This window comes from Tursiops truncatus, chromosome 20 (assembly GCF_011762595.2).
Source record: "Tursiops truncatus isolate mTurTru1 chromosome 20, mTurTru1.mat.Y, whole genome shotgun sequence".
NCBI lineage: Eukaryota > Metazoa > Chordata > Mammalia > Artiodactyla > Delphinidae > Tursiops > Tursiops truncatus.
In genome coordinates, this window is record NC_047053.1 from 49,973,074 (window position 1) to 50,000,619 (window position 27,546).

At 55.9% G+C, this 27,546-nt stretch overlaps 1 protein-coding gene across 1 annotated transcript in view; it reads right to left on the reverse strand.

Annotated features, from left to right (window-relative positions):
- SEPTIN9 (septin 9) overlaps window positions 1–20,648 on the reverse strand; it is a 158,269-nt gene extending 137,621 nt beyond the window's left edge. Inside the window, exons 1-2 of the mRNA XM_033847338.2 lie at window positions 20,559–20,648; window positions 4,550–4,606 (exon numbers count right to left, since the gene is read on the reverse strand). Of these exons, the coding sequence (XP_033703229.1) occupies window positions 4,550–4,606; window positions 20,559–20,577 (76 nt within the window). The 5' untranslated portion in view covers window positions 20,578–20,648. The remainder of the gene's footprint in view (window positions 1–4,549; window positions 4,607–20,558) is intronic.
- Window positions 20,649–27,546: the final 6,898 nt, after the last annotated feature.

Sequence of the window (27,546 nt, forward strand, 5' to 3'; positions counted from 1 at the left end):
CCCGTAAAGGCTCTCCGGATGAACGATGAATCTGAAGATCCAGCGTGTGGGCCAATCCAGACCAGTCCTGCCCAGCAGAACTTTCTGCGTTGACGTAAATGCCGCGGACCTGCCGCGTTCAATACGGCAGCCACGTGTGGCCGCTGAGAGCCTACCGTGGGGCCCCTGCTACGGAGGAACTGCGTTTTTCATTTGTATTAAATAAATAATTTAAATGTAAAGACCACCGTGCCTACTGGCTGCCTCTTCTCCTCGTCTTCCCTGGAGACGCGGAGTTCTCCATAAATTTCTTCCCCAGAAGGCAAAGAGAAAGCCTCCTTGTCAACCAAGGCAAAAGAAGGCTGGGATTTTTATTTTAAACTTGTTTTTTTGGCCAATCCCCCCCAGCTTCTCCTATCAAGTTCAATTCAACGATGTTTACTGGCTGCCTGCCCTGTGCCATAGAGCACGGGGTGGGGAGGATAGAGGAATCCCCGCCACCCACCTGCTCACGGGATGGACAGGCTGGGTCAAATCACCCTGGAAAGAGAATGGCTTCCAGAGCTGTGACCCCTCCGAGCAGGGAGGGGAGAGCAGGGGTGAGAGGCTAGACAGGGGATGGAAGCCTCATGCTGGGTTTACCGTTTATCCTATGAGGAGAAGGGAAGCAAGGGGTCTTTTGGTCAGAGGACAACCAGGTCTGTTTTAAAGAATCCCGTGGGTGGAGGCTATCACCCAGGCCCAGGCACACAGGCGGGACTGAGTAAAGCCCCCCAAACACCAACTGGACAGGGAGGAGGAGCCTCTGGTGGGGAGAAAGGGGGTGGGGGGTGAGGGGAGACACAGAGGCCTGACTGAGACACGGCCAAGCTCACGGGTGGCCCGTCCCAGGGCCACCTGGGGGGATGGTGAGTCGACAAGACCTTGGCCACCTGTTGACCTGGGGGGGCTGGGGTGGGGCAGAGGTCAAGGACGACACTGAGACTTGTCACTTGAGTGCCTGGGTGGATGGCGAGGCTGAAACGTGAGAGAAGTGGAGGAGGGGGCGTGCCAGTGGGAAGGGGGAGTAACAGCTGGGGATGCCTGCGGGGGCCCGGGTGTCAGGTGCACAGCGGCCAAAACTCTGGCGGCCTCTTCCTGGACCAGCTCCTCCACAAAGGACACTCCCTTCCCTCCCTCAGTGACAGAGCGAGCGGCTCTTCTGTGCTGCCCTGGAGAAAGGGTGGGCAACGAGCTGCAGGGGCCCTACCCGTCCTCCGGTGCCTACTGTCCACGGGGGAAGACAATGAGTACAGCTGAGTGACAGGACACTGGGGTGGGGCCCTAGCCGGGCCTGGAGCAGGGCCCCTCCCTAAGGAAGGGGTGTGTGAGCCGGGACCCAAGGCGGGGGTGGGGAATGGGGACACGGGGGCACCCCCCGTAAGGGCAGGGACACAGCCCAGACAGCGTACTAGGGAGCTCCTTGTGTGGGCGGGGTGTCGATCACAGAGGGAAGGGGCCCTAGCTTCCTGCGGCTTCTGTAACAAATCACCACAAACAGGGGCTTAAAATAACAAGAAATCGATTTTCCCACAGTTCTAGAGGCCGAAGTCCCAAATCAAGGTGTCAGCAGGGCCGCGGTCCCTCCAGAGGCTCTGGGGAAAATCCCTCCTTGCCTCTCTGGCTTCTGGCGGCCCCAGGCATCCTGTGGCATGTGGCTGCAAAACTCCAATCTCTGCCTCTGTCCTCACGTGGCCTCCTCTGTGTCTCTCTTCTTATAAGGACCCCAGCCACTGAATTTAGGGCCACCCTAACCCAGCATGACCTCATCTCCAGGCCTTTAACTAACCTGTAAAAGCCCTATGTCCAGCTAAAGTCACCTTCTGAGGTTCTGAGCAAATATGAATTGGTGGCGGGGGTGTGGTTCGGCACTGCTGAACCCACCACTCAAGGGATGAGGGTGGGACTGGGGCTCTGGCCACCACCCCCCAGAGGTACTTGAAGGATGTAAAGCAGGACCCGGCCACACACCAGATGTCAGGGCAGAAGGAGAAGGCCCCAGGGATCCCAGCCAGGGGACAGACGGGCTGGGCTGGGCAGGGCAGCAAGGAGGTGAGGAAGCAGATGCAGGGAAAATGCCATGGGTGCCGTGGGAACCAGGGCAAAGGTCGGCCAGCAGCGCCCGGGGTGGCTGCTCATCGCATGGAAAGAGGGTGAGGGTGGGTGAGCAAAGAGGAAGGTCACTTGGGAGGGCCCGGGGCAAGCGTCCCAGAGCCCAGGCAGTCTGCCCAGGGGAACACACACAGGCCCCGGACCCATGACAGTGGGTCCAGCAGTGTCAGTAAGAGAGGAAAGCTTCCATGGGCCTCCAGCAACAGGCCGAGGGGGCGAAAACTCTGCCCCCCTGCGCAGAGGAATCCCCGCCTGCCCGAGGTCAGAGCAAATGAACTAAGATACACGGAGCTGCGTGGATACATCTCAGTCGACCCGTCCCGTGAAAAAGCAAAGGGCAGCAGCTGACTCCCCTCGGACACATGATGCGATGCTGCCGGGGTCAGGAGCAGACGGCATGTCGTCTGCAGACACACAGCACACGGTACAGACACACCCGGCAGCGAGCAGTTCTACATTCAGACAGCTGCTCACCTCGGCCGGAACAGGGTCACCCAAGCTCTTGGGCTGCACCTGTAACACCTTATTTCTTAAGCGGGATGGTGGGTGTACAGGTATCTTACTATATTCTTCACATATTTTTATATGTCTAACAATTCTATTTCTGGGGGAAAAAAAAAAAAGGCCAGAGTGAGCTGGTCAAAGGGTGACCGTGGGTGTAGTCTGAGCTGACGGACTGTGGCTCACGGCGGAAACGGCCATCTCTGGCCCAGTCCCAAACCCAGCCTCGTGAAAATCTGAAATAAAGGAGGAAACACCACGACGAGGGCCCTTGGCCTTCTGGGGAGGAGACGGGGTGCAGGGTCCAGACACGGGACAGAGGTGTCTGGGAGGAGGGGAGGGGACGGCAGCTCCGAATGGGGGCATTCTGTGAGGTCAGAGGGACTGGGGGTCCAGGAAAGAAGGCTGCCTGGACCAAGGTCTTGGCCGCAGGGAGGCAGGGGCTGGAAAAGGGAGGCAGGAAGAGGAGGAGGGGTGTCTGGGCCGGAGCCCACAGAGGCCCCCAGAGAGTGGGTTTCGTGTGTCAGCAGGCGGTCCCATGCGAAACCCAGATCACAGCTTTGAGCTTGGGCAAATTATGCCTTAGGCTTCCAAGCAGAGCCGTGGTCATGGCTGCCAAGTGCTGATGGCACAGAACCGGCCTCTCTGAGCACAGGGAAGTAATGCCCAGAGGGAGGCTGTGTTCTTGCAGCCCCGGGCGCCGACCTCCTGAGACCTCATTCCTGGAGCGCAGGCGTCTCCCCCAGCCCATCACGCCGAGGGGCCCGGAGACGCAGCCCAGCGGCTGAAAGGGAGGGACATGGAGAGGCAGACAGCGGCAGAGGCCAGGGGTTCCGAGAAAGGCTTCCAGGAACAGAGCAGCAGCCGGGCAGCGCAGTGGTTAGCAGCCCAACGTGTCTGCACGGGGCGGAGCTCCCGCTTAACCACGGACGTGAATCACTCACCACCCCAAGGCCTCCAGCCGGCGTCACCCTTCCCTTCCCACACCCGGCCCGTCCCGTACCGCAAGGGCCTCCTACACACTCATGTGGACGTCCAGCCTGCACATCACGTGCCCGCCACCCCACCACTCCCAGCAAAGAGCCACCATCGGCCACCACACGGGCCCGAGGGTGCCCAGCCCACTGGCGGGGGTTGCCTCTGGAGGACACACTTGGAGAGAGGCCGGGCTGCCCCAGGGGCATTCGGGTTCAGAACTCTGGGGTCCCAGAGAGCCAGCATGGGCTCGGATTGTCTAATTTCATAACCACTAGCCACAAGTAGATATTAAGTGGGAATCGTAAGTCAGTTAATTCTATGCAAATGAATGAATAAATAACATAGACAATGTATACTTCAGGTGCTCAATGGTCACGTGTGGACAGTGGCTAATGTACTGGACGATGCAGACAGGGAACACTTCACTGACACAGAAAGTTCTACTGGACAGGGTTGGTCTAGAAGGTGGGGCGTGGGCTCCGGGTGGGCACATCCCCTCCTGTAGAACAGCTGCTACGTCGCCATTATGCCCCTCTGCCCGTCCAGCCCGGGGTCTGACACCCAGCAGGTCCTCAACACACTTCTCCCACCTCCTAGGGGAGGCGAGTCCCTTCACCTCTGGGCCCCAATGTCCTCTGACAAGAGACCACGGACCAGGCACAGCCCCTGGGCCTGGCCGCTGGACCTGACAACAAAGACACAAAGCAGGCTCCCGTGCTGGCCACGCCGGGGTCTGGGAGGCCAGAGCCGCCCGCCCGGTGGGGAGGAGCTGCACAGACCCCGCCCCCGAGGCACCGAGGTTGAGAGGCGGAGCTCCACACACCCTCCCCACTCTGCCCACCCAGGCCAGGCCGTGGTTGGGAGAGTCTCTTTGGAGCACGTGAGCAGTAACTCCTGCCCCAGACAAACCAAGGGGGCCAAGGCTGACCTAGCTACTTACCCGGGCCAGTCGGGTCGCCAAGCTTCCGGAGACGGCCGCCGGAGGTCCGCGTGACTCCTAAAGACAGGGCAGAGGGCAAAGGTCACCTGAGGCCACTGGGCGTATTCTCACCTCTGCTCCTGCCAGGGGCTCCAGAGCCAGAAATCCATCCCCTGTGGGGCCAGAGGCCCCAGTCCTCCCAGGTAACACCTGGCCCCGGCAGCCACCGCCGTCCGGATGCGTGCCAGGTACTGGGTCAAAGCCTTTACACACGTTCCCCCACCTAACATAACCCTCAGTACTCCATTTTGCAGATAAGACAGCCAAGTCTCAGCGGGGTTGAGTCACTTGTCTGAAGCCACACAGCTATGAGGAGCTGAGCCCAGGATAAAGACAAGTCCCTCAAACTCCAAAACCTGGGCTCGGCTCCCGCGCGCTGGGCTGCCGGGACTGTCTGCGGGATGGAGAGGTGCTGGCACAGGTCAGGCACGGGCCAGCCCCCGTATAACCTGCATCCACCTTGTTGGGAATTGGGGTTTCCCTGTCCTGGGGTCTGTAACATGGAGGAAGCCGGGCTGGACTGGGGAACATGGAGGACAAGCCGTTCTCTCCCCCGCCCACCAGGAGGGAGCCCCAGATTAACGCGGCCTCGTGCCCCTCCACACACACCACTCGGCCCAGCATGCAATGCTTGGGGAGGCTCAGGGCAGGCAAGTCCCAACTCGAGCAGATTTGCTGAGGTGCTAAGCCGGCCAGACTCAAGAGGTTTCTAAGAGGGAGTGGCAGGCGGCCGTCCTATCATTGCCAGGTCACGGTGCTCTAGGGTCTGCTGCCTGGATGACCAGGCCGTCCTACAGAGGACGGCAGGGACACCCACGTTGGCCCAGCGGAGGCCTTCCCCATGGACAGCAAGACACAGTGGAGAAGAGCCTGCAGAGCCAGAGGGGCCCAGGTTGGACCCGCCTGCAGCCTCCGTCATCCAACATGCACCCAGAACGCTGGGGTCAGTTGCGCTAGCTCCTCCCCTGCAGTCCTCCAGACAGATCATTCATTCATTCATTCATTCCACAAGCCCACTCTTAAACTATGACCAACCAGGAGTGAATGCAGTCAGCTATGTTTCAAAAGGTTCCAGAGCCCTGAGCAGGGCAGCCTGCAGACCCGGTCTTCCCGTCCAGCTCCCCCGGGACACACGCGCTCTCCACATCTGCAAGATGACTCAACAGCTGACAAGACGGGAGAGGTCTATCCTTCAGGGCCTGGTATTGACAGATACCTGCCACTAAGCCCTGGCCTCTTTCCAGGCTGGGGAGGACGCCAAGACAGTCCCAGTTTTAGCTGAACTCACCCACCACGTAAACGACACTGCAAGAGATGCATGTGACATGCGGTTCTGATGGGGGGGTGAACACCGGGGGCCGGGGTGACTGGCGAGGCTTCGAGGAGACGGGGGGCCAGGAAGGGGGGTAGCAAGCTGACCCTTGAAGGAGGGCCAGGTGGACACGGGGCTCTCACAGCCACTTCCAATGCCAAGGCTCCATGACAACCACGGGCTTTACATCCATTCTCCCACTCACTCAACATGACCATCCCATGAGGCAGGGGCCACCACCCCCATTTCACACATGAGGGAAGAGAGGTTCAGAAGCCCTGAAGCCGTCGAGCCTCCTACAAAGCCCCCAGCCCCACCCCAGCCACGACGGGGACCATGATGGTGGACTGCACGTATCAGTTTAACTGGATCTTGGGGTGCCCAGATGTTTGGCTAAACACTACATCTGGCCCTGTCTGTGAGGGTGTTTCTGGATCAGATGAACGTTCGATTGGTGGGCGGGGTAAAGCAGGTCACCTCCCCAGTGAGGGTGGGCATCTTCTAGTCCCTGGAGGGCCTGAACAGTACAAAAGGCAGAGGAAGGGAGAGTTCTCTGCCTGACCACGTGAGCTGGGGCGCCCATCTTCTGCCCCAGGACTGAACACCAGCTCCCCTGGTTCTCCGTCCTCAGACTTGGACTGAATCCACCAGCGGCTTCCCTGGGTGTTCAGCTTGCAGACGGTAGATGGTGGATTCCTCGGCCTCCAGAATTTCATGAGCCAATTCCTCATGATAAGTCTCTCCCTCTCTCTCCCCTATTGGCTCTGTTGCTCTGACGAACCCTGACTATCAGCGGCCTCACACGGCAGAGACGGGAGCATCCTTCCCCAGAGCCCACTTGACACTGATGCGAAGTCTGCCCCCTGCTGAGCAATGAACGCTCCATCCTTCCTCAAAAGTCCAACCAGGATGGTGACTCCAGGCTGGTCCTGCCAGAGAGACAGGCTGGATGGACCACAGCCTCAGACCTGCGGGGGGCAGGAGGGCCCAGCGTCCGGCTCCCAGAACTGACCGCCCCTTAAGACCAGGAGAGGGCAGGTCCAGAGTGGCTCTGGTGGGGCTGCCCAGGGCTGGGGAGGAGAGGGAGGTGGGGCCAGGCACAGGTCCCAGGGCTGTTGAGAGGGTAGAGGAGTGAGTGTGGGTATCCCCGGCCCCAGCTCCAGCCTCACTTCCACCATGGCTGTGACCTCCCTCCACACGCCTAACTGGGATCTGCACCGCATACAATGATACATGAGAACCCTCAACATCTGTCCCCCGACGCCACACATGCACACCATGAGCTACTTAGGGGTCAGCTGTCTGGGCTGAAAGTGGCACCAGTGAGCGACAGCTGAGCCCATAAAGCCAGTGAGTCCCCAGTATGGAAACAGCCTGGCAAAGGAATGGGGAAGGATCGGCCACACATTCCTGGGGATCCAGTCACTTCCGGCCGCGCATCCCCCCAAGGCCAGCTGGGCGCCCACTCTCGCCCCCGCCTCTGGCTTCTGGACAAAGATAAAAATGAAGAGGGTCTGTTCAGGTTAAACCCCAACCCCAGGCATCTGATCCCTAAGAACCAAAGCCACGGTCGGGGTGGAGACACGGTGATGAGGAAAACAGCATGTCTCAGATTTCTCCGGTCGAGTTAAGTTTTATTTACACTGTTTATTTTTCAGATTTCCCAAAACGTGCAGCTGGTGCCAGGCAGCCCCTGGCACAGAGAAGACGCCAAGCCTGCTCCCTTAATAAAGAATGGGAAGCAGCCGCCCGGGGTTCCCGCGCTCCAACCAGCGTCCCGCCCAGGGCCGCCTCCACCGCAGCCCTGGGAGAAACCCCAGAACGAGAGCAGCTGCAATTCAGTTCCTTGGACCTAACTACTGAGGTCTGTGTCGGAGACCAGCGAAGAGGTAGCCAGAAAAGCCTCCAAGACATCTAAAGGCTCAGTCCTTCCAGTGGAGAACTGAGTTATTTTTATGTGATTTTTAAATAAAACATACTCGGAAAGAGAGGAGATGATTTGAAGTTCAGCTCTCTGGCGACATCCCAGACCAAATTATTTGAGTTCTCAGAGGCCAAGGAGGCAGGAGAGCCTGCAGTCAGATGAACAGGGTTCGATCCAGACCTTGCCAGGCGCTCCCTGCAGGCCCCAGGAAACAACCTCCCCTTTCCAAGCCTCAGCTTCCCCATCTGCAGAATGGGGCCAGAGATGGGGATTACTCACAGGCGACTAAGACTAAACGAGGTCACACATGGTAGGCACGTAGCACAGTGCCTGGCACAAAATGAGCACTCAGTAGATATTATCACTATTGGCATATTATATATTACATACTAATATAAATTATTATTATACGCCAGCCACATACACCAGCCTGGACCCAGGGATCTACAATCGGAAATTAACAAAGCTTGGCTGCCCTGTGCTAACACATTAGACAAAATGTGAGTTATAACCAAGGCACCTTGCATGTTATAGCCAGGATACTGCTACCCCAAGAAAGGCTACCAGGAGTCCTATTGGACTCCCTCCCAACTACGGGAAGCTGAAAACCCTCCCAGCCTCCAGGATGGACTGCACATTACAGGAAGATGGGGGGTGGTGGGGGGCAGTTTCTGCGATCCAGAGAAAACAGTGAGGATTTGGGGGGACTCAGAATCCCGGTGCCCTCCCACACCTGGCCACACCAGAAACTCCCCAACTGGTGTCTGGGCTCACTTAGGCCAGGGCAAAGGCCATTTCACAAATATTCATGAACTACAGGCCAGTGACAAACACCAGTCAGGTTTCCCACGTGGAGGCCACGAGATTAAAACACACTTCAGATGAGATGAAGCAAAAAAGACAGGAGAGGGCTTCCCTGGTGGCGCAGTGGTTAAGAGTCCGCCTGCCGATGCAGGGGACACGTGTTCGTGCCCCGGTCCGGCGCTGAGCGGCTGGGCCCGTGAGCCATGGCCGCTGAGCCTGCGCGTCTGGAGCCTGTGCTCCGGAACGGGAGAGGCCACAACAGTGAGAGGCCCGCGTACAGCAAAAAAAAAAAAAAAAAAAAAAAAAAAAAGACAGGAGAAGGGAGTGGGGAGTCCCTGCTGGCTGGTGTCCCACTGAGAATGAAAAGGCAGCATTTCAAATAGGAAAGAAGATGGCCAGACAAAGAGATGGGGCTCCTTGGTCCTGGAGAGAAAGGGGATGATGCTGGGCAGGGGAAGGAGACCTAGGATGCCCTGGGGAGCATTTCCTGGTAGAACCAGCATTCGGGGTGGGGAGCCACCACTGCAGCCTGACGGCAGGGCCCACCTCCAGGTAAACAGTCCCATGCCCTCCCTGCCCCTTCGCCACAGATGGGCCCCACCAGGCACAGGAGCCTGGCAGACCTGTGCTGGCCCCACGTCTAGGAGCCTGGATGCCCAGCTCATGGGTGTTCCCCTGAGCATATAATTTGGGGAGCCTGGAGAAGAGAGAGAAGGATACAGTTACTGAGAAGACCTTTTGTCTTTTCCTTTCAGCCAAATTTTTATGCTAGATCCTGGTATTGTAAAATACAAGGTTAAACGGGCACTGAGAATCTAACTAGACTCCGGAGCTAGTGGATTATTATTATTACGTTAATGATGGGGAACCCACGCACCATCATCCTCTCCTACTGGAGTCGCAGTCACTGTCCCCACCCATAATCAGGGTGGCCGTCCCCAACCCTCCTGGGGCCTCACACAGCCCAGACATCTTAACCCCAGGACAGGGGCAGAACAGGAAGCAGGTGGTCTCCAGTGGAGGGTGACTCGGCCCCATGCGCGCACACGTGCACGCACACACACACGCACACACGCGCACACACACACACACACCCTTCTGCTCTTGTGCCAGCCATGAGTGGTGCTGGACAGCCCTTCCCAGCCAGAAAGTCACCATTTTCTCAAAAGGGAGCTTTGCAGGAAGGGGTGCTATGCAAACTCCTGCACAAATACCCATTTTCAGTAATGACAGGAGCTTATCTACAGAAAGGAATCAATTCTCAATTTTTTCTTAAAAATCATGAGAGTCCCTCCAGAAAGGATAGGGTCACCAGGACCTCGGCCAGGAGCCTCCTGCCTCTCTGGCTGCCACCAGGACCACAGTCTTCCCCTTTCTCCTGAGGCCAGTGGGGAGCCAGCACTGGTATCCCACTCTCAGGCCGGGGAAGCACCAGCAGCTCCTGCATGTGGAGGGCTCTGCCCAGCAGGCAGCGGCATCACCAGACGGCCAAGTCCATCACATGACATCAACGCTGACCAAGGACCCACAGAGCCCTTCCCGTGAAGGTTCACCAGTTGGGCGTCTGGACTCTGGGTCCCACACCCATAAAAGACATTGCCATCTAGAATACACAACACTCAGGTAAATCTGAATTCCAGATAAACAATGAATAATTTTAAGCGTAAGTGCACCCCGCATTCCTCGCCCTTCCCAGGCTCTCTTTAGTGGCAGAAGAGCGGACCTCTGCAGGCTGAGGTCTCCAGGTCCCCAGGTCTGTAGCCTTTCGGCTGGATTCAACCTATAGGACGAGACTGGAAGGTGGGAGCCAGGGAGAACCAGGGTAGATCTCTCCCCCGCTTTCTGCCTTGGAAGGTTTCTCCAGCAGTAGTTTCTGTCTATTCTGCAGCTGCAGCTCCCGCCAGGCAGGCCCACCTTTGTCCAGCCTCCCGTCGGGTGACCCTGGTCCCTGGATTCTGACAACACGCCCTCCTCTCTCTGATCCTCTGATTGCAGGTGGTGGGGTGCGGTAGTGGCTCCCCCAGGCTCATCTCTGGGCGTCCCCGGGAAGCTACGGAACCTCAAGCACCAGAGCCCTTGGCACATGTGCATCCGTTTCAAGGCACTGAGAAGGGCCACAGCGTTTTTGTAAAACTGGCAACACAGAAGATATTTTAACCCCCATCAGTTAAGATTGCTGTCTCTTTCTTCCCTGAGTTCCTGGCCATCACCCTTTCTCCTGTGTAAGGTACCAGTGGAGGGGTTGTTGGCGTTTGGGGGCTCCTGCTAAGGAAAAGTTGAACTGGAAAGATATTTAGCTTGAATGTAGTTGGGTTTTATTTACATAGTTCACAGTTATTTCCATGCAGAGTTAAGTGACGGCTCGTCGCCCCAGTGTGCAAGGCCAGGAGTACTCCTTCCATGTACTTTCCCAAATCTGTCTACTGTGCAGAATCTGAAGGGATAAGAGATGAACGTGTCCTGCAGTACCTGGTGCCGGAAAGACGTGGGCAGTGGGGGACAGCAAGATTTGAAACGCATGGAGCCAGAAGCTAGGCTATGGGAAATGATTCCAATCACCAGATACAAAGTTGTAAGCAGAGAATTCAATTCTCTTCAATGTCGACTCAAAACAGAAAGTATCTCTGGTCAGAAAGAAATGCAATAATGCATCACGTGCAGTTACAAATGGCCCATACTTGTCTATTTCTTTCTGGATGGGAATCACATAAAATGGAATTTACCAGAATTCTTGTGTTTGTAGGGTGAAAACCAGCAGCAGTACCACAAACTCGTGAGTTAAGCCACGCTTTTTCATGCATCCCAACCACCAAAAGTAAAAGTTAACTTCTGATTAACTAGGAAGATGAATTTACTTTCTATTCGTTCAACAGAAAATTGTATTACATAGTCATCACATAAAGAAGTGATCAAAGAGTATGCAGCCAAAAACATGTAGGGAAAAAAAATTACTTTGGAGATCGGACAAGTAGTTGATTGATAAAAAACATTGTTATTTTTCTGGATTTGGGGACGCTTATGAAATTTGCCCGCTGTTTAAAACTTACAATTTGCTGTTACTTCTTTTCTCACTCGTAACAAATAATCCCATTCGTACCTTCGAAGAGCTGTATAAACCCCACCCAACCCTGGCTGCCTCCTTATGCTTGGTTTGGCTTTTCTATCGTCTGTACATTTGAGTCCTTCTGTTCTAAATCCTGGAGTGGTTTCTGTTTCCTGGTTAGACCCCGGTTCACACGCCATGAACAGACTGCACAGGCGAGAAAGACGAGCAGACTGACAAAGTAAGGCCAATGGACCAAGGGGGAAATCGTGGATAAGGTGCAGGAAGGTGAGCGATCAGAAACAGCTGACAACAGCAAAAGGAGCCGCAAGGGGACGCCCCAGAATACGGGAAAGGCTGCCTCAGTCTTCAAGCCCTTCTGTTTAATGGGCACCAAGTCGCCAAAGAGGTACACGTGTTTCACTCAACCTGTCGACGGTCGTGAGATTATAATGCAAGGATATATTAATACATAGAGAGAGGTGCAATTAGGGACTGAGGGGCAGAGGCCCTGGGAGGGAAGATGGGAGGGGAGGGGAGAGAAACAAAATAGCGGCCTTGGAGGGTCGGCCCGACAGGCAGCACTGTTGACTGGCCTGGGGAACCTGGAGATTCCAGAAGAAACCACTGCCCAGGTAACCCGGCAGCAGAACGAATGATCTCCAGGAGAGGTGGCTGGTCACCTGGGGGCAGGTGGCCCATCGCCAAGACTAGAACATTCAGGCTGGCCCAAGGAAGCAAAGAGACACCTCCTAGGGTACCTGAGCATCCAGAAGGGGCCAAAGAAGAGAGGGAGAGAAGGAGAGGCAGGGCGGGGTGGGGGGAGCCCCTGGCATTACACACCAGTCAGAGAGAGAAATCACAGACTGTGGGCAACGGGCAGATCTTTTAAAGGACAAGTAAACCCTGGGACTTCTCAGTAGCTCTAAGCAGGCTGATAATCAGGGCAAATGGCGTTTTCTGTTCCTTAAACCTCTTAATAAAACGCTGTGTTAAGAACACTTATTTGGGGGGCTTCCCTGGTGGCGCAGTGGTTGAGAATCTGCCTGCTAACGGGTTCGAGTCCTGGTCTGGGAGGATCCCACATGCTGCGGAGCAACTAGGCCCGTGAGCCACAACTACTGAGCCTACGCGTCTGGAGCCTGTGCTCCGCAATAAGAGAGGCCGCGATAGTGAGAGGCCCGCGCACCGCGATGAAGAGTGGCCCCCGCTCGCCGCAACTAGAGAAAGCCCTCGCACAGAAACGAAGACCCAACACAGCAAAAATAAATAAATTAATAAACTCCTACCCCCAACATCTAAAAAAATAAATAAACAACATTGGTTGGAAAAAAAAAGAACACGTATCCAGCCAGCTCATGTCTCACAGCTGTAAGCACGGCCACTGCAACACCTGCGGCTCAGCACGGCAGGCGCCCTCCGTCAGGGTCACGGGTGCACATCACCAAGGAGGAGCGCCAACGTCAGCAGAACGTTTAAGAGCTCTGGTGAGAGGATGGCTAAGTGAATTCGGGAACATCCTCTCTGAAGAGCCGTTCAAACTGTGATCAGGGAATCCACGTGTGAGATCTGATTTCAAGTGAAAACAGCAGAGTTAAAAACGATTTGTACAGGGCTTCCCTGGTGGCGCAGTGGTTGAGAGTCCGCCTGCCGATGCAGGGGACGCGGGTTCGTGCCCCGGTCCAGAGCCTGTGCTCCGCAACGGGAGAGGCCACAACAGTGAGAGGCCCGCGTACCGCCAAAAAAAACAAAAAACGATGTGTACAGAGAATACGCACCTCTGTGAAAAAAAAACTTATACGCCTTTGATAGTTAAATCAAACGATGCGTCCTGTGCATGTGGAAACAAGTACTAAAGGGAACAGAAAAAGCAATGTTGTAACCGATGCGATTGGAGAATTTGTCCTTTTAATTTCCTGTTCACACTGTTTGGTAACGAGTAATGAACAAAGTGAACAACCAAATAAATAAAGGCAAAAGAGAAAGAAGAGATACATGGTGTATTTGAGAAAGGCTTCCTTTAAAAACTAAAGCACAGGCTTGGCGGCTAGAGTGTCAATCCCCAGCTACCAGGAAGGCGCTGCCACCAGGACGACCCACTCCCCGTTGCTGAGGGTCTGTTGACCACACCTCAGGCGCCTAACATTGACGAGAGATCCACCACCTCCTCCCCTCCAGTCCCATGCCGCCGCCACTGCGTGTACTCGTTTGCTTTTCCACCACCTGGTGTCCCCACGGTGTCTATACCGGGTCACCTCTGCACAAAAACCCACCACCTGTCCTTCAACACACACGTTGGACCCTGTAGCTAGAGTCAAAGTCACGTGCTCATTAGTGAGTTTTGCAAACCACCCTCCACAGCCCTCCAGGTGGATTAGCCTAGGCCTCAGGCTGGAAGATGACAGGGGCTGGATTTAACCCACTTCCAAGTGGCTTGGGTTACAGAAGCATTATTCTCCCGCTGGGCCCTGATCCTGGTGGAAACAGAAGGCACAGTCCGGGGAGGGCTGTGAAAGCCCCAGGATGCAGATCACATCAGATTGATCTGCAGGACAAGCCCGAGGCGGCCTGCCAGCTGCCCCTTCCCAGGTCTTCCTGGTAACCACGCTCGCTGGGAGTGATCCCCAGCCCGGGCAGACAGTCTCCACTGCTGCCCCGACACACCTGGCCCGGCTGGGACAAGGGGCCCAGGCACGGCTCTCAGGGAGATCTAGGGTGGATGTGGCCAGCCCCCAGTTCCCAGGTGCAGCCTTGGGGTGCCCAGGGGGGCCCAGTCACAGCCAAGGCTTCACTGCATGCCCTTTAAGAGTCCGGGGAGAAGCAAGCCCTCCCCAGGAGCCAGAAAGAGGGTAAGGACCCCCCATCCCTCACCGGGAAAGGAAGACTCCTCCCTCAGCCCTGCCTCTGAAACACTGGGCCAGGGAGGGCGCTACTCCCCAGGGAGAGTGATCTGGCCCTTCTCGCCCCACCCAGCACTTCGAGGGGCCCCTGGGAAGCTGGGGTCCACACATGCAGGCCGGAGCGGCAGTTCAGGGTTCCTCTTCCCATCACAAAGCCAGCATCGCTCAGAGGATGACCGTGACTCTCATTCCTGCCAGAGGCAGCCTGGGCCAAGGGCCGCCCTGCGACCCGGGATCATCTTACTCTCCCCGCCGATGCCCCTTTTCCCGTCCCGGAGGCCTGCAGGCTGCCAGCAGTCACGCTTCGCAGAACCAGGTCAGATTAGGCCTGGAACAAAGCTCAGTTGTTGCAAGGCTTCCAAGAGGCCGCTGACAGCAGGACGCCTGGAGCCGCTTCGCCCGCTGTGGGCAGCGGCTCAATTCCCCCCTTCACGTGGGCTGCAAAGGGACCCAGGCCCAGGGCGGGCACAGGGAGATAAGACAGAGAGAATCTGGGCTGGGAGCAGAGTGCCACACTCAGCCCAGGAGACCCGAGGCCAGGCCACCCTTCCAGAGCAGTGCTGAGAGCCACCAGCATGCAGGAAGGACTCAGGGGCACCCGGCAGACACTTCTGGAATGAATGACTGAACCTACAGGGAGACTCAAAACAGGCCAGGGACCTTGGGGAGATGGGCGCCCCCCAGCTCAACCTGGCTGCTGCAGCTTCTGGGCCCAGTTACAGCTGCCCAACAGGGAAGGGGCAGGGACAACCAGCCCAGCAGCCTCGGGGACACTTCAGTTCTCCCATCGAAGCTCAGTGCGCCATGGTCCCAGGCCTGACCGCAGTACCCCCGACCCCAGGGCCCTGTGCCCACCAGGACAGGCTTCCTTTGGTTAGTGCTTCTGGACCAGGCAACCTCTGGCAGCTGCCACTGGGACTCTCTGGCCGAGGTCTCTCCTGGAGCACAGTGGGGGCTGTGATCTTGTGCGCTGCACACCCACACAGGTCCGCAGGGGGCTTCACCCGGCCACTAGCACCCACCGGTCCCCCATAAATCCCCCAGCAATGCCTAGGGCCGGGGTGTCCCAAAGTAATAGCTTCAACAAGGGTGCAGGAGCTCAGCATGTCACCTCCCTCCCCACCCAACCGCTCACACCCCCCAGGCCTGGGGTCTCTCTCTCCAGCCCCCCTCCCCCCAAGGCCACCAGCTGGATCCGTCCAGGAACTGGCACTCACTTGTCGTCCCAGGGCCGGGCCCTGCACTGCTGTTTGCTGAACGCTTCTTATCAAGTACATCTTAAGCAAACTTCAGAGCCCATGCAACGCGGCTCACGGACAAACAGCAGGGCGTACGGAAACGAGGTCCCACTCCCGGGCCCCATCCATGTGGGATGAGTCTCAGAGGAGGGCAGCCCCAAAAGCTGGGTGGAGGATAGGAAGTGCCTTTTTCCTGCTGTTGGGGTCCCTGGGGAGATGTCCTCTGCTGCTGACACCCACACGGGAGCTCCAGGCACGTGGCCAGCCCGCCCTTCCACCTGGATGTAAACTCCAGACCGCTGCTCCTGAGCAGCGAGCCGGTGTCCCTTCTGCACCTGTCCTGGCTTGAACTGGTCACCCAGGGGGGTTCCAGGAGGAAGGTGGGCTGTCTCAAACTCAGGCACGTTGCCAGGTGCGTAGCACTCAGTTCTCGGAACCCCTCTGGGCAGGCGGGGGATAGGCTGACGGGCAGGCGACTGTGGTCTGGGGTGAGCCGGAGCGCCGGGCAGACAGGAGCTGGCCTCCCTCCTCTGCAACAGGCCGGGAAGGATTCAGGCTCTGCCAGCTCCCCCAGAACTGGGGGATCTCGAGGTCCACGATCCTGGGCACGAGTCCAAGGGGGCCATGGACTGCCTGCCACAGGTGGCTCTTCGTCTCCGCCCAGGTCCCTGCAGGAACCGGAGCAAGCAGGCTGGGGCATGAGGAGAGGGAGGCGGGCCAGCGGGAGGGGGCGCAGGGCGAGAAGGGGAAGGAACCGGCCTTCGCACACTCCCCTCCTCGCCCTCACCTGGGGCTAGCGCTCTGGGGACATGCTCTCCTCTCCTTCCCAGAACTCAGCTCCCGGAGCGCCGGGCGGGGAAGGCCTGTCGCTGGCTAATCTGTCTAATCCGCCTCCTCTGGGTGCAGCCTCCCGCCTTGCCCAGGCCTCTGAGTCGCTAGTGCAAGAGCTTTTTAACCTTTGGTGGGCCAGGTACCTCTTCGGGGATCTCCCAAAAGCCACCAAGCATCTCCCAGGTGCACACTGGTCTGATTCTACTCCCCATTTCTGTGGCTCGGGGGCCTCGGCTATAAGCGTCTGCGCCACTGAGAATTCCCAGGAGAGCCAGGGCCACTGAAAGGCAGGCTCCACGTGAGCTGGGATGCAACCAGAAGCCCCAAGCTCAGGACACCGGAGGGGTGCAGAGAGCAGCCCGCTCTGACACCAAGGGGCTGGGGGAGAGGCCACCCTCCTGGCCTCCAAACCAGCAAAGGCCCAGGGAGGGTGCCGGCAGCCCCCAGGCATCCTGGCAAAGGCGGTAACACGTCCTTCCAGCTGTTGATAAGGACAGTGAAGACAACAGCAGGAAGTTACGGATGGAGAGGCATTTTCAAGCCTTTTACGCAGCAATTCATTTCATCTTTACAACCAGTTGGCATCCGTCCCTGTTTAACAAATGAGGCAAAGGAGACACCCGAGATCAAGCACCTTGCCCCACATCGAGGAGGTACCAGCCTACGGTTGAATTCAGGAGCCCGTGCTATGAACCACTGGGCCACGCCGCTTGCAGCTCTGCCCCGCTGGAGCAGCAGGTGAGGCAGATCCAGGAGGAGCGCGGAGCAGAACTGGAGCTACCAGACAGAGCTCCCGCACACCCACCTGGCATCCCGCAGCCCCACTGGGCGTTCGCTCTGTTCCCCACCTAGAAGGGCCCTTTTTATTCTCCACCTTCTCAGAGCTGCTCACTCCTCAAGGCCCAGTTCAATCTTGCCTCCCCCTGAAACCTCCCACCTGGGCATTTGGAACCTGTACTGCTCGGGAGGGGGTTGGGGGGTGTGAACCAGCCGGGGGCCCCCCCTGCATCCTGCCTCCCCAATGAGAATGCAGCGTCCCTGCAAGCAAGGACCACGTCTTTCCATCATCTTTGTACCGTCAAGGCCCTGGCCGCACAGGCCTGACACATAATGTGTGTCCAGTGAATGTAGACCTAAGGCACTAGGGATCCCCTCAAACATTTTGAAAATTCCCCGCTTTTCAGAGACTCATGAGTGTTCAAGCCAGCTCTACCGAGAACATATTTATTTTGGAGCCCATGAACAGGTCCAGAAGCAATCATCCCACTCAACCCAGGTGAAAAGTAAAAGCCGTCCTGGTTGGCTGGCCTTGAATTTTTGACACTGGGAAATTTTCACAGTTTGCTGCTTTCCTTAATTTCATGGCATTGATGCTGCATAGGGGTCAGTCTGACTTTTGCAAAATGCCTCTCCTCGGAACCGGGCGGTGCGGGGCGGGGGCACTAAGAGAACCGGAGCCCCTCAGAATGGGGCCAAGTGGCCACCCCGCCCCTGGGCCGGCCCCCTCCAGCCCGACCCCATACAACTGCAACAGAGTGACCCAGCTCGCCTTGGACCATCGCCAGGAGGAGAACAAGCTGGAAGAGGTCCAAGCCCTTCCAGGCCCGTCCTCCAGGGCCCTGCCCCTTCAGGTAAACACTGGAGCCACGGAGGCTGCCTTTACAAGAGCTGATTCCTACCCACCCATGAACTCTACTTCTAACTACTGCAAAAACCTTCCTCTTCTTTTTTTTTTTTTTTTAATTTGCCAGGGCAGGAGGGGGCAGGCGTGGAGGAGAACAGACATTGAGCCTGCCCCAGGGGCCCTCTGGCATCTGTGTACGAGGGTCTCAAAGTCCCCCCAGGAAAAGGCCAAGTGAGCAGGAGGGGGGGCCCTGGTGGCCCCCACTGTCCAGACTGACCAGCAGGAGGCAAAGTTTGAGACCCAAAGGCAAGAGCCAGCTGGGGTCCCTGGGCCACACTGGGCTGCAGAACCCAGGGAAAGGGCCACGTGGGGCAGTGATGCCCACAACCATCTCAAGTATTTGGAGCATGTTGGGGAGGGAGGCTGAGCACCAAACCCCAGCGTATGCCACCTGGAAGCCCCCTCCTCCCCCACCATTACATCAACGCTCCCACGCTCCTGAGACAGAGCTGTGAGCAGGGTGTCTGAGGGCCATGCTGTTTGCAACAGGGGGTGAAAGTTGAAATTCTATGCCACTGGCCCGGAAGGCCATTTTAGGGGAAGTTCTGAGTAACCCTCTTTGAGACGAGTTATTCTTTACTTGTTTTCCTTTCTGAATGTGGAAAGCAGGAGGAGACTGGAAAAAAACGACCCAAAGGAAGGGTCAAAAAATGACCCCCAAAATGGCCCAAATGACCTCTTCAGCTCCAACTAAGTACCATGACTCTGTCCTCTTATGAAGAAAAATTAATTCATGAGTCCTTGGCAGAAAACTTCATGTCCAAATAGATTGAGGGGAGGAACATGAGGAGAAATTTTGCAGGGTTAGCAGAAGAAGAGATGCTGTTTATAATTCGACAACTGAGGAAGACAAAAGTTCCTGCCTGGATCCTTTGGGGCAAAAAATCACAAAGAAAAAAAGGGAAATAAAAAAGAACAGAGGGCTTCCCTGGTGGCACAGTGGTTAAGAATCTGCCTGCCAGTGCAGGGGACACGGGTTCAAGCCCTGGTCCGGGAAGATCCCACATGCCGCGGAGCAGCTAAGCCCGTGCGCCACAGCTACTGAACCTCCGCTCTGGAGCCCGCGAGCCACAACTCCTGAGGCTCACACGCCTAGAGCCCGTGCTCCGCAATGGGAGAGGCCATGGCAGTGAGAAGCCTGCACAGTGCAGCGAAGAGTAGCCCCCGCTGGCCACAACTAGAGAAAGCCCCAGCACAGCAACGAAGACCCAAGGTAGCCAAAAATAAATAAATAAAATAAACTAAAAAAAAAAAAAGAACAGAGATCTGGATTACCCTTAACCTGCCCTTCAAGGCTCGTGGCCTCAGTTTACCCATCCATAGAATGGAACTTCAGAGTACCCAAGGGGAAAATGGTTACAAAGGATCCTGTGCACATGATAAGAACTGGTCAGGCCCCCTCCACCTATGTGAGGTCAGGCCAGCTAGTGGACCTAGGATGCCAGCACACCTGACGGCATCTTGATACCTAAAAGGTGAATCCGAGTTGCCAAGCTGGGGTGCAGCTGGATGGTCCCATTTGGCGAAGTTCCCGTTCTCCACTGGGTAGAGGAATAACAGGAGTTCACGGGAAGAAAGGATGCTGTGACCTGGACCACCAGTCCTGGAGGCTGACCCCAAGGAAATCCTCCACCCAGCCCCCACCCACGCACACTTACGCCCCGCGGAGGTTGCAGGGGGGGGAGCGGGGGTGGACCACAAAACGCCTGCACCCTCGGCGCCTGTAAAGTCAGCAATTCCAGAGAAGGTGCAAGGGGGGAGGAGGGTGAACAGGAAGGCCTGCCGGCCCAGGGCAGCGGCTCCCACAGTGGCCCCTCCAGACACCTGAGCGAGTACTGGCCGACATACAGGGGCAGGAGACCCTCGGCCAAGGTCAGAATCGGGGCCCAACCGTGCAGGGGTCGGAGGTCTCGAGCACCCGGTCTCCCCCAGGCACCTGTGGTCTCGGACCAGCGCGCGGGCCCCGCTGCCTTGCAGCGGCGGCTTGGAGCAAAGGAGAAAGCCAAGTCCGTCGAGGGGTTCAATGCCTCCAGGACCCCGCGATCCCGATGCGGGGTGGAGCTGCGTCAACTGGCCGGCGCGAACGCCCCACACATCAAAATCTGCCCCGGGAGCCCGGAGCCCCGCGGTGCCCCCGCCTCGAGGACCCACTCGGCCACCCGCGACCGCCTCCGCTCAGGTGAGAGGGGCTCGCCCCGGGACACACCCCTCCCCAATCCGGGCGCGGCGCCCACCTGAGTACGACTTCCTCATGGTGCCGCCGTGGCTGCCGCTCCCAGGAAAGTGAGGCGGCGAGGCCGCGGGGCGCGGGCTCCCAGGTCGCAAATCCCGGGCCGGGAGAGGGAGGGATGGGGGCGGGGAGGACGGGCGGCCCTGCCCGGCCCCGGCCCCGCCCCGCCGCGCGGAGGTGAGCGCTGAGCCCCGCCCCGCGCAGCCCCATACCTGGCGGAGCCCCGCGGGCCGCGCCTCCCGACGCCCGGCCTGGAGAGGCAGCAGCCCTGAGCCCGGCCCTGCGCTCGACCCCGTTCGGCCCGGGCCAGTCCCCGCGGCCCCTGCACTGCAGCCGCGACGCAAGCGGTCCGAGGGTGGGGGTCGCCAAGGCGACAGCCGTCCTCAGCCGCCACACCCCCCTGGCGCGAATGGTTCCTTCCGGGGCGTCGCCGCCACTTTCTGGTCCGGAGTCCGGGCTGGGCGGGGCCGCGCCAGGTGGCAGCGGGAGGAGGGCGGAGGGAGCGGCCGCCGGGCCGGGCGGTAGCGCGCCGGCACACGCCCGGGGGTCGGAGCCCGGACGCCGGCTTAGTGGACCAGGGAAGGGCAGAGCAGGGCAGGCGAGGTACCATATCTGTCCCACTACTTTTCTGGTAATCAAGAGGGCCGACTGCACTGACTCCTTGAACGGGGGCCTCGGGTAACTCATCTGTAAAATGGGTGCGTTGGACCAGATGATAATTTCTGTTGCATCTGAGAAATATTGAGCACCTCCCCTGCACAGGGTACTGTGCGCGCTCAGGGCCTCGACCTAGGAGAGCAGATACAAGGACACGCGTCTTTACAGCCCGGGTAATATAAGCAGTGAGGAGAGTGTGCGTTCCTGAGCAAAAACTGTACAGAAGAATTCTGTCTGCCTTTGTACCCTAAATAAATTTTCCATAATAAAACGACTTTTTTTAATGTAGAGGGAAAAGTGATGAATTTTATCTAGAGGGTGTTGTCAGAGTCTTACTGAGGTGATTCAAAACAAGGTTTTAAAGAATGAGCAGGAATTTGCCAGGAAGCCAAGGTGATGGGGAGGCGGGCCGTTCCTGGCAGAGGGAAGGGTGTGGCCGAGCCAGAGGCGCGTAGTATCCCAGAACCTGCGGAGAGAGATACGCAGGGGCAGCGAGTCTCCTAGATGAACAAAGGGGTCGGGGAGCGCCGCAAACTGTCAGCAAGGGCGCAACGCTGCCTTCTGCCCGACAATCCAAAGAGTGTACAGGAGACCGAAAGTAGACTTAACGTCACCAAAGCACCCTCTTCCCTTTTCTTTCTCCTTTACTTTCCTTGGGGGTCTAAGCAGCATTTTCCTTTCCTGCCAGAGAGTAGAAAACCTGTATAAATAAGAACCGAGGCACATGTGGTTACGTCAGATTGTCTGTCTCTCCTATTACCCTTCCTAAGAAATCTGTCCAGGACTTCCCTAGTGGTCCAATGGGTAAGACTCCGCACTCCCAATGCAGGGGGCCCAGGTTGGATCCCTGGTCGGGGAACTAGATCCCACATGCATGCCACAACTAAGAAGTCCGCATGCCTCAACTAAGGGTCCGAATGACGCAACTAAGAGCCCGCGTGCTGCAGCAAAGATCCCACGAGCGGCAACTGACCCGGCATAGCAAAAATAAATATAAATAAATAAATAAATAAAATGATCTCCTTTAAAAAAAGGAAATCTGTCCAGCCACAGACCTGCAGAGGGAGCAGCCCAGCCACGTGACCTCCTCTAACCCCTGCTAGAGCTGATTGGACCAGAGTGGACACTGGACTCCACCTGGGCCAACCTCCAACTCCTTATCTGGGACCTGGGGAAGAGGTGAAGGGAGGAGAGCAGCCACAGGCCTGCGGAGCAGAGATGAACTGTGAACAGCTGTCCTTGGATTCTGGGATATCCACACTCACACACCCCCCCCCAAGCGCTGCTCTTACCAGCTCCCGCAAATTTCGCTCTGGCCAAGCCAGAAGGCTGAGCTCTGTCCTCATTCTGGCCAGTAGGCATGGTGATAGCAGCCCCATACTGATGCCTGAGCTTCCCAAGGCCCAACTACCTCTCAAGAATCTGTCTAACGGGATGAACCGGTTTGCAGGGCAGAATTAGAGACTCAGATGTAGAGAACAAACGCATGGACACCAAGGGGGGGAAAGTGGTCAGTGGGGGTGGTGGGGGGATGGGGGGGTGGGAGGATGAATTGGGAGATTGGGCTTGACATATGTACACTAATATGTATGAAATAGATAACTAATAAGAACTTGCTGTATAAAAAAATAAAAATAAAATAAAATCCAAAAAACTAATTTTTTTTTTTTTTTTGCGATACGCGGGCCTCTCACTGTTGTGGCCTCTCCCGCTGCAGAGCACAGGCTCCGGACACTCAGGCCCAGCGGCCATGGCTCACGGGCCCAGCCACTCCGCGGCACGTGGGATCCTCTGGACCAGGGCACGAACCCGTGTCCCCTGCACCGGCAGGCGGACTCCCAACCACTGCGCCACCAGGGAAGCCCTAAAAAACTAATTAATTTTAAAAAAGGAATCTGTCTAATGGGCACGTTAGGGGTTGGTTGTTTCACTTAGCTCAAGTCAAAGGTGCTCTGGTACACTTCCATCCTCTGAGTAGATGGATCCTGGAGTCATGGAGGACCCTTGGGTGTCCTCTGTGTTTGGTTGGCCTCTCAATGCTAGCATTTCTGCCTGTGAGTCGTAATTCACAAGTACCTGGGCACCCAGGAATCAAGACACCTGTGTTGTAGTAATATTGCACGTAAAAAACTGCCAAAAATCTGAAGGAAAGACAAGAGAGAGGGAGGGAAGGAGGGGGAATGAGTGCTTTTTCAGGATGCATGAAGGTAAATTGTTTAAGCACGAAATTTTAATTTTATGGACAACTCTGTAAACTGTATGATGTAATCACTTGCCTCAATGAGTAGAGTATACCAAATGTTAGTGACCCTTCTTCTCGTGGCTCAAGATCATTTTTATTTTTTACACATTAAAAAAAATATATTTATTTTATTGGACTTCCCTAGTGGCGCAGTGGTTAAGAATCCACCTGCCAATGCAGGGGACACGGGTTCGAGCCCTGGTACGGGAAGATCCCACGTGCTACGGAGCAACTAAGCCCATGTGCCACAACTACTGAGCCCGCGTGCTACAACTACTGAAGCCCATGCGCCTAGAGCCCATGCTCTGCAACAAAGACAAGCCACCGCAATGAGAAGCCCGCACACAGCAACAAAGAGTAGCCCCGGCTCACCACAACTAGAGAAAGCCTGTGCGCAGCAACGAAGACCCAATGCAGCCAAAAATAAATAAATTTTTAAAAAAATTTTATTTTATTTATTTATTTAGGCTGCACTGGGTCTTAGTTGCGGCATATGGGATCTTTAGTTGTGGCATGTATGTAGGATCTAATTCCCCAACCAGGGATCGAACATGGGCCCCTGGCATTGGGAGTGCGGTGTCTTAGCCACTGGACCCCCAGGGAAGTCCCAATATCATCTTAAATGACATGTTTAACCATTACAGACTCACATACTACTATGTTGCTCCTTCACTAAGTGTCCCGAGGCTACCATGCTATCCAATTTTTAAAATTGTTTTTCAACATTCAGCTCCCTCACCTACTGTGTGATTTGTGACAAGTCATGTAGTTTCTCCGTCTCCATTTCCACTCCTATAAACGGGGATTACAATCCCTTACACAGTTTGCAAGGCGGATGTAATGATTAGGAAAGTGATGTATATTAAGTGCCTTGCTGTGCTGCTGTCGCTCAGACCGTGTGGCATCGGCTGTGAGACTGCGAGGTGGGCAGAAGCCTGATTGTCTTGGAGGAAGTTGGCGAGAGCTTGAAGAGAAGCAAAGAGAAAGCTATTGGACGTGGGAAGAAAGGAAACCTTCATAATTTGGTGGCAGAAAGTTTAGCACAACTGTTGCCTGCAGTAGCACAGAAAATAGACACCAAGTGTATGCAGCAAACCTGATGATCTAGCTAAGAGGGTTTCCAGGCAGAATGTTGAAGGCACCGTAATAAAATTGAAAAGGAGGGGGATGAGCTAAAAGCAAAATTCCAAGTGGAATTAGGAGAGAATGCAAAGGACCAGGACAGTCTTTTCAGCCAGCAAAGGAGTCTCAAAGTCAAGGGCTTCAGAACAAAGAAGTCCAAATGGGACTAGAAGATCCTTTGTTGAGACTTCAGAGAAAAATGTCGAGATGCCTCATAAACGCTTTCACAAAGGCTCTCTGAGGATCTTCAGAGCACACCTTGCAGTATATTCTAAACTCTCAGGGGGATCCACCTGCTGCGTCCTCATGTGAGGGTAGAGAGGGCTTAATGCAAAAAGTTTTGTGGTGCTGAGCGGAAGAAGCCAATCTGAAAAGGCTATAGACTGTATGATTCCAGCTATATGACATTCTGAAAGAGGCAAAACTATAGACAGTTATCAGTGGTTGCCAAGGGGTGGGGGGAGGTGGGGGAGTGAAGAGGTGGAGAGCAGGGATATTTAGGGCCGTGAAACTACTCTGTATGACACTGTAATGGTGGATACATGACATGAAACATTTGCCCAAACCCACAGGATGTACAAGACCAAGAGTGAACCCTGATGTAAACTACGGACTTTAGATAGTAACCAAGTCTCAATATTGGCTCATCAATTGTAACAAATATGACACACTAATGCAACATGTTCATAAGAGGGGAGATGACAAGGGGCCGGTGCATTTGGGAACTCTCTGACTCTCCATAAACCTAAAACTGCTTTTTTCTTTTTTTTTTGGCTGTACCGCGAGGCATGTGGGATTTTAGTTCCCCAACCAGGGATCGAACCTGGGGCCCCACAGTGAAGGCACCAAGTCCTAAACACTGGACCGCCAGGGAAGTCCTAAAACTGCTCTTAAAAAAGTCTATTTAAAAAAACGAAAAAGGTTTGTGGGTAAGGTTTTTATCTCATAGAATGGATTTTAAATGAACGCATAGGCACCCCCCAGGTTTTGAGAGGAATTAATTAGGTTCTTGGACTCAGGACAGGACAAAATGAAAAAGAGGCTTTTGGACTCGAACTATTCGAGGAAGGAAGCAGGCTGGGAAAGCCGTTTGGTTGCAAACTCCGTTTTCTTATGAAAAAGGAAGTGTGACTCAGAGGCAGAGCCGAGGCAGGGGGAACAACCCCCGGGGTGAAGGCCTTGAAGGACGCGCCCCTCACCCAGCACCCATCTGCACTGATTCACAGGACTAGATCCTGCATCTCGGGTCTGAGCACGCAAACCACGGTGGGTGAGACTTTCGGGGTCTTGGAGTCGAGTCAGCGTATTCTGCACGTGGGAGAGATGTGAGCTGTTGTGGCCGAGGGCGGGCTGTGTCACACTGCTTTCCCTAAACAGTCCCAACAATATCTCCCACCCGTCCTCCTCCCCCACACGTGAGCTTGGCATGCTTCTCTGTGTTCCCTCCCTTTGAATCCGGGAGGGCTTTTTGTTTGATTGTAACCCTTGAACTTGGAGCCCTGAGCCACTCCGTAAGGGTCTGATCACCCAGAGACCTCCGTATCGCAAGGAAGCCAGGGCACTGCGGTGTATTAGTTATCTATTGCCACATAACAAGTTAGCACAAACCTAGTGGCTTAAAACGACACACACTTATCGTCGCACAGTTTCTGTGGTCAGGAATCCGGGGACAACTTAGCTGGGTTATCAGCTTCAGAGTATCTCACAGGCTACAGCCGAGGTATTGGCGGAGGCTGGGTCTCATCTGAAGGCTCAGCTGGGGAAGGAGCCACGTCCAAGCTCACATGGTTGTTGGCAGATTCAGCTCCCCAAACGCGCTTAGTTGGAAAGCCTCACTTTTTAGCCAACTAGAACTCAGTTCCTTGCCAGGCGGGACTCCCAGCGTAGCAACTTGTCCATCAAAGCCAGTAAGAAAGATGGTCTGCTGGCAAAATGGACATTACAGTCTCATGACCTGACCATGGAAGTGGCAGCCCAGAGTACCAGGAGGCAGAGTTCACGGGGACCATCTCAGAAGCAACCTGCCACGGGGAGGCCACAGTGGCCGCCCTGGTGGGCAGTCCTGGACTTTGAGTCGTCCCGGCCCAGACGCCAGAAATGAGAGCAGAGAGCCTCCACGGGTGCCCTTACTGCACCTTCTCCCATCGTCAGCGGGTCTGAGGCTTCCTGCCCCAGCCACGGCCTCCGCCATCTGCCTCCGTTTCTGAGCTCTGCTGCCTCGGCTCACTTTTTCTTCTTTCTCTTCTGTCCACTTCTTTCTAGTCCTTTCCCCAGCTGATCCCTCAGGTTTCCAGACCTAAATGGTCAGATTTGGCTTTCGTGGGCCAACTGCGGGCATTGCTTTTGTCTCCTGACCCAAGAGGGGCCGGCTCATGCCGGGGGTGTGGCCACCTTTGCTCCTTAAGCTCAGCTCAGCCGCTCTCTCCCCTGCCTGGCTGGGCATCTCTGCTGACTGTTCTCTGACTTGCAGTAGTCCCCAAGCTTGAACTTGTCAGATGACTGAGGCCTTGCTGCATGTGTACGATTTACGGTAAAGGTGTGGCCGCACTGACGTTCTCCTATGTAACGTGGGAATGTACGCTGCTCCCACCTCTCCAGAAAGCACTCGGCAATAAAATTTAAATGGCTTTTAGAAAGTGCCCACGTGCTTTGTTCCCGTAATTACACTGTTTTCTCGTTGGTTGATGCAATATATATTTCTTGATTACTCATTATGGCTTCTGTCCTCTAAAGCTTACACTTTAGTAGGGGAAACAAACATGAACCAAATAACCACATAAGAAGGTACAATGAGGGTATACACTAAAAGGTTCGCAGCTGGTCTGGGGTCAGGGAGGGCTTCCCTGGAGAAGGGTAGATTGGGCTGAGGCCAGGAAGATGAACAGACAGGGATTAACCAGGAAAAACAAGGGGAAAGAGATTGCAGGCAGAGAACAGCAAAGGCTGTGTGGTGGGAGGAAATATAGTCCAT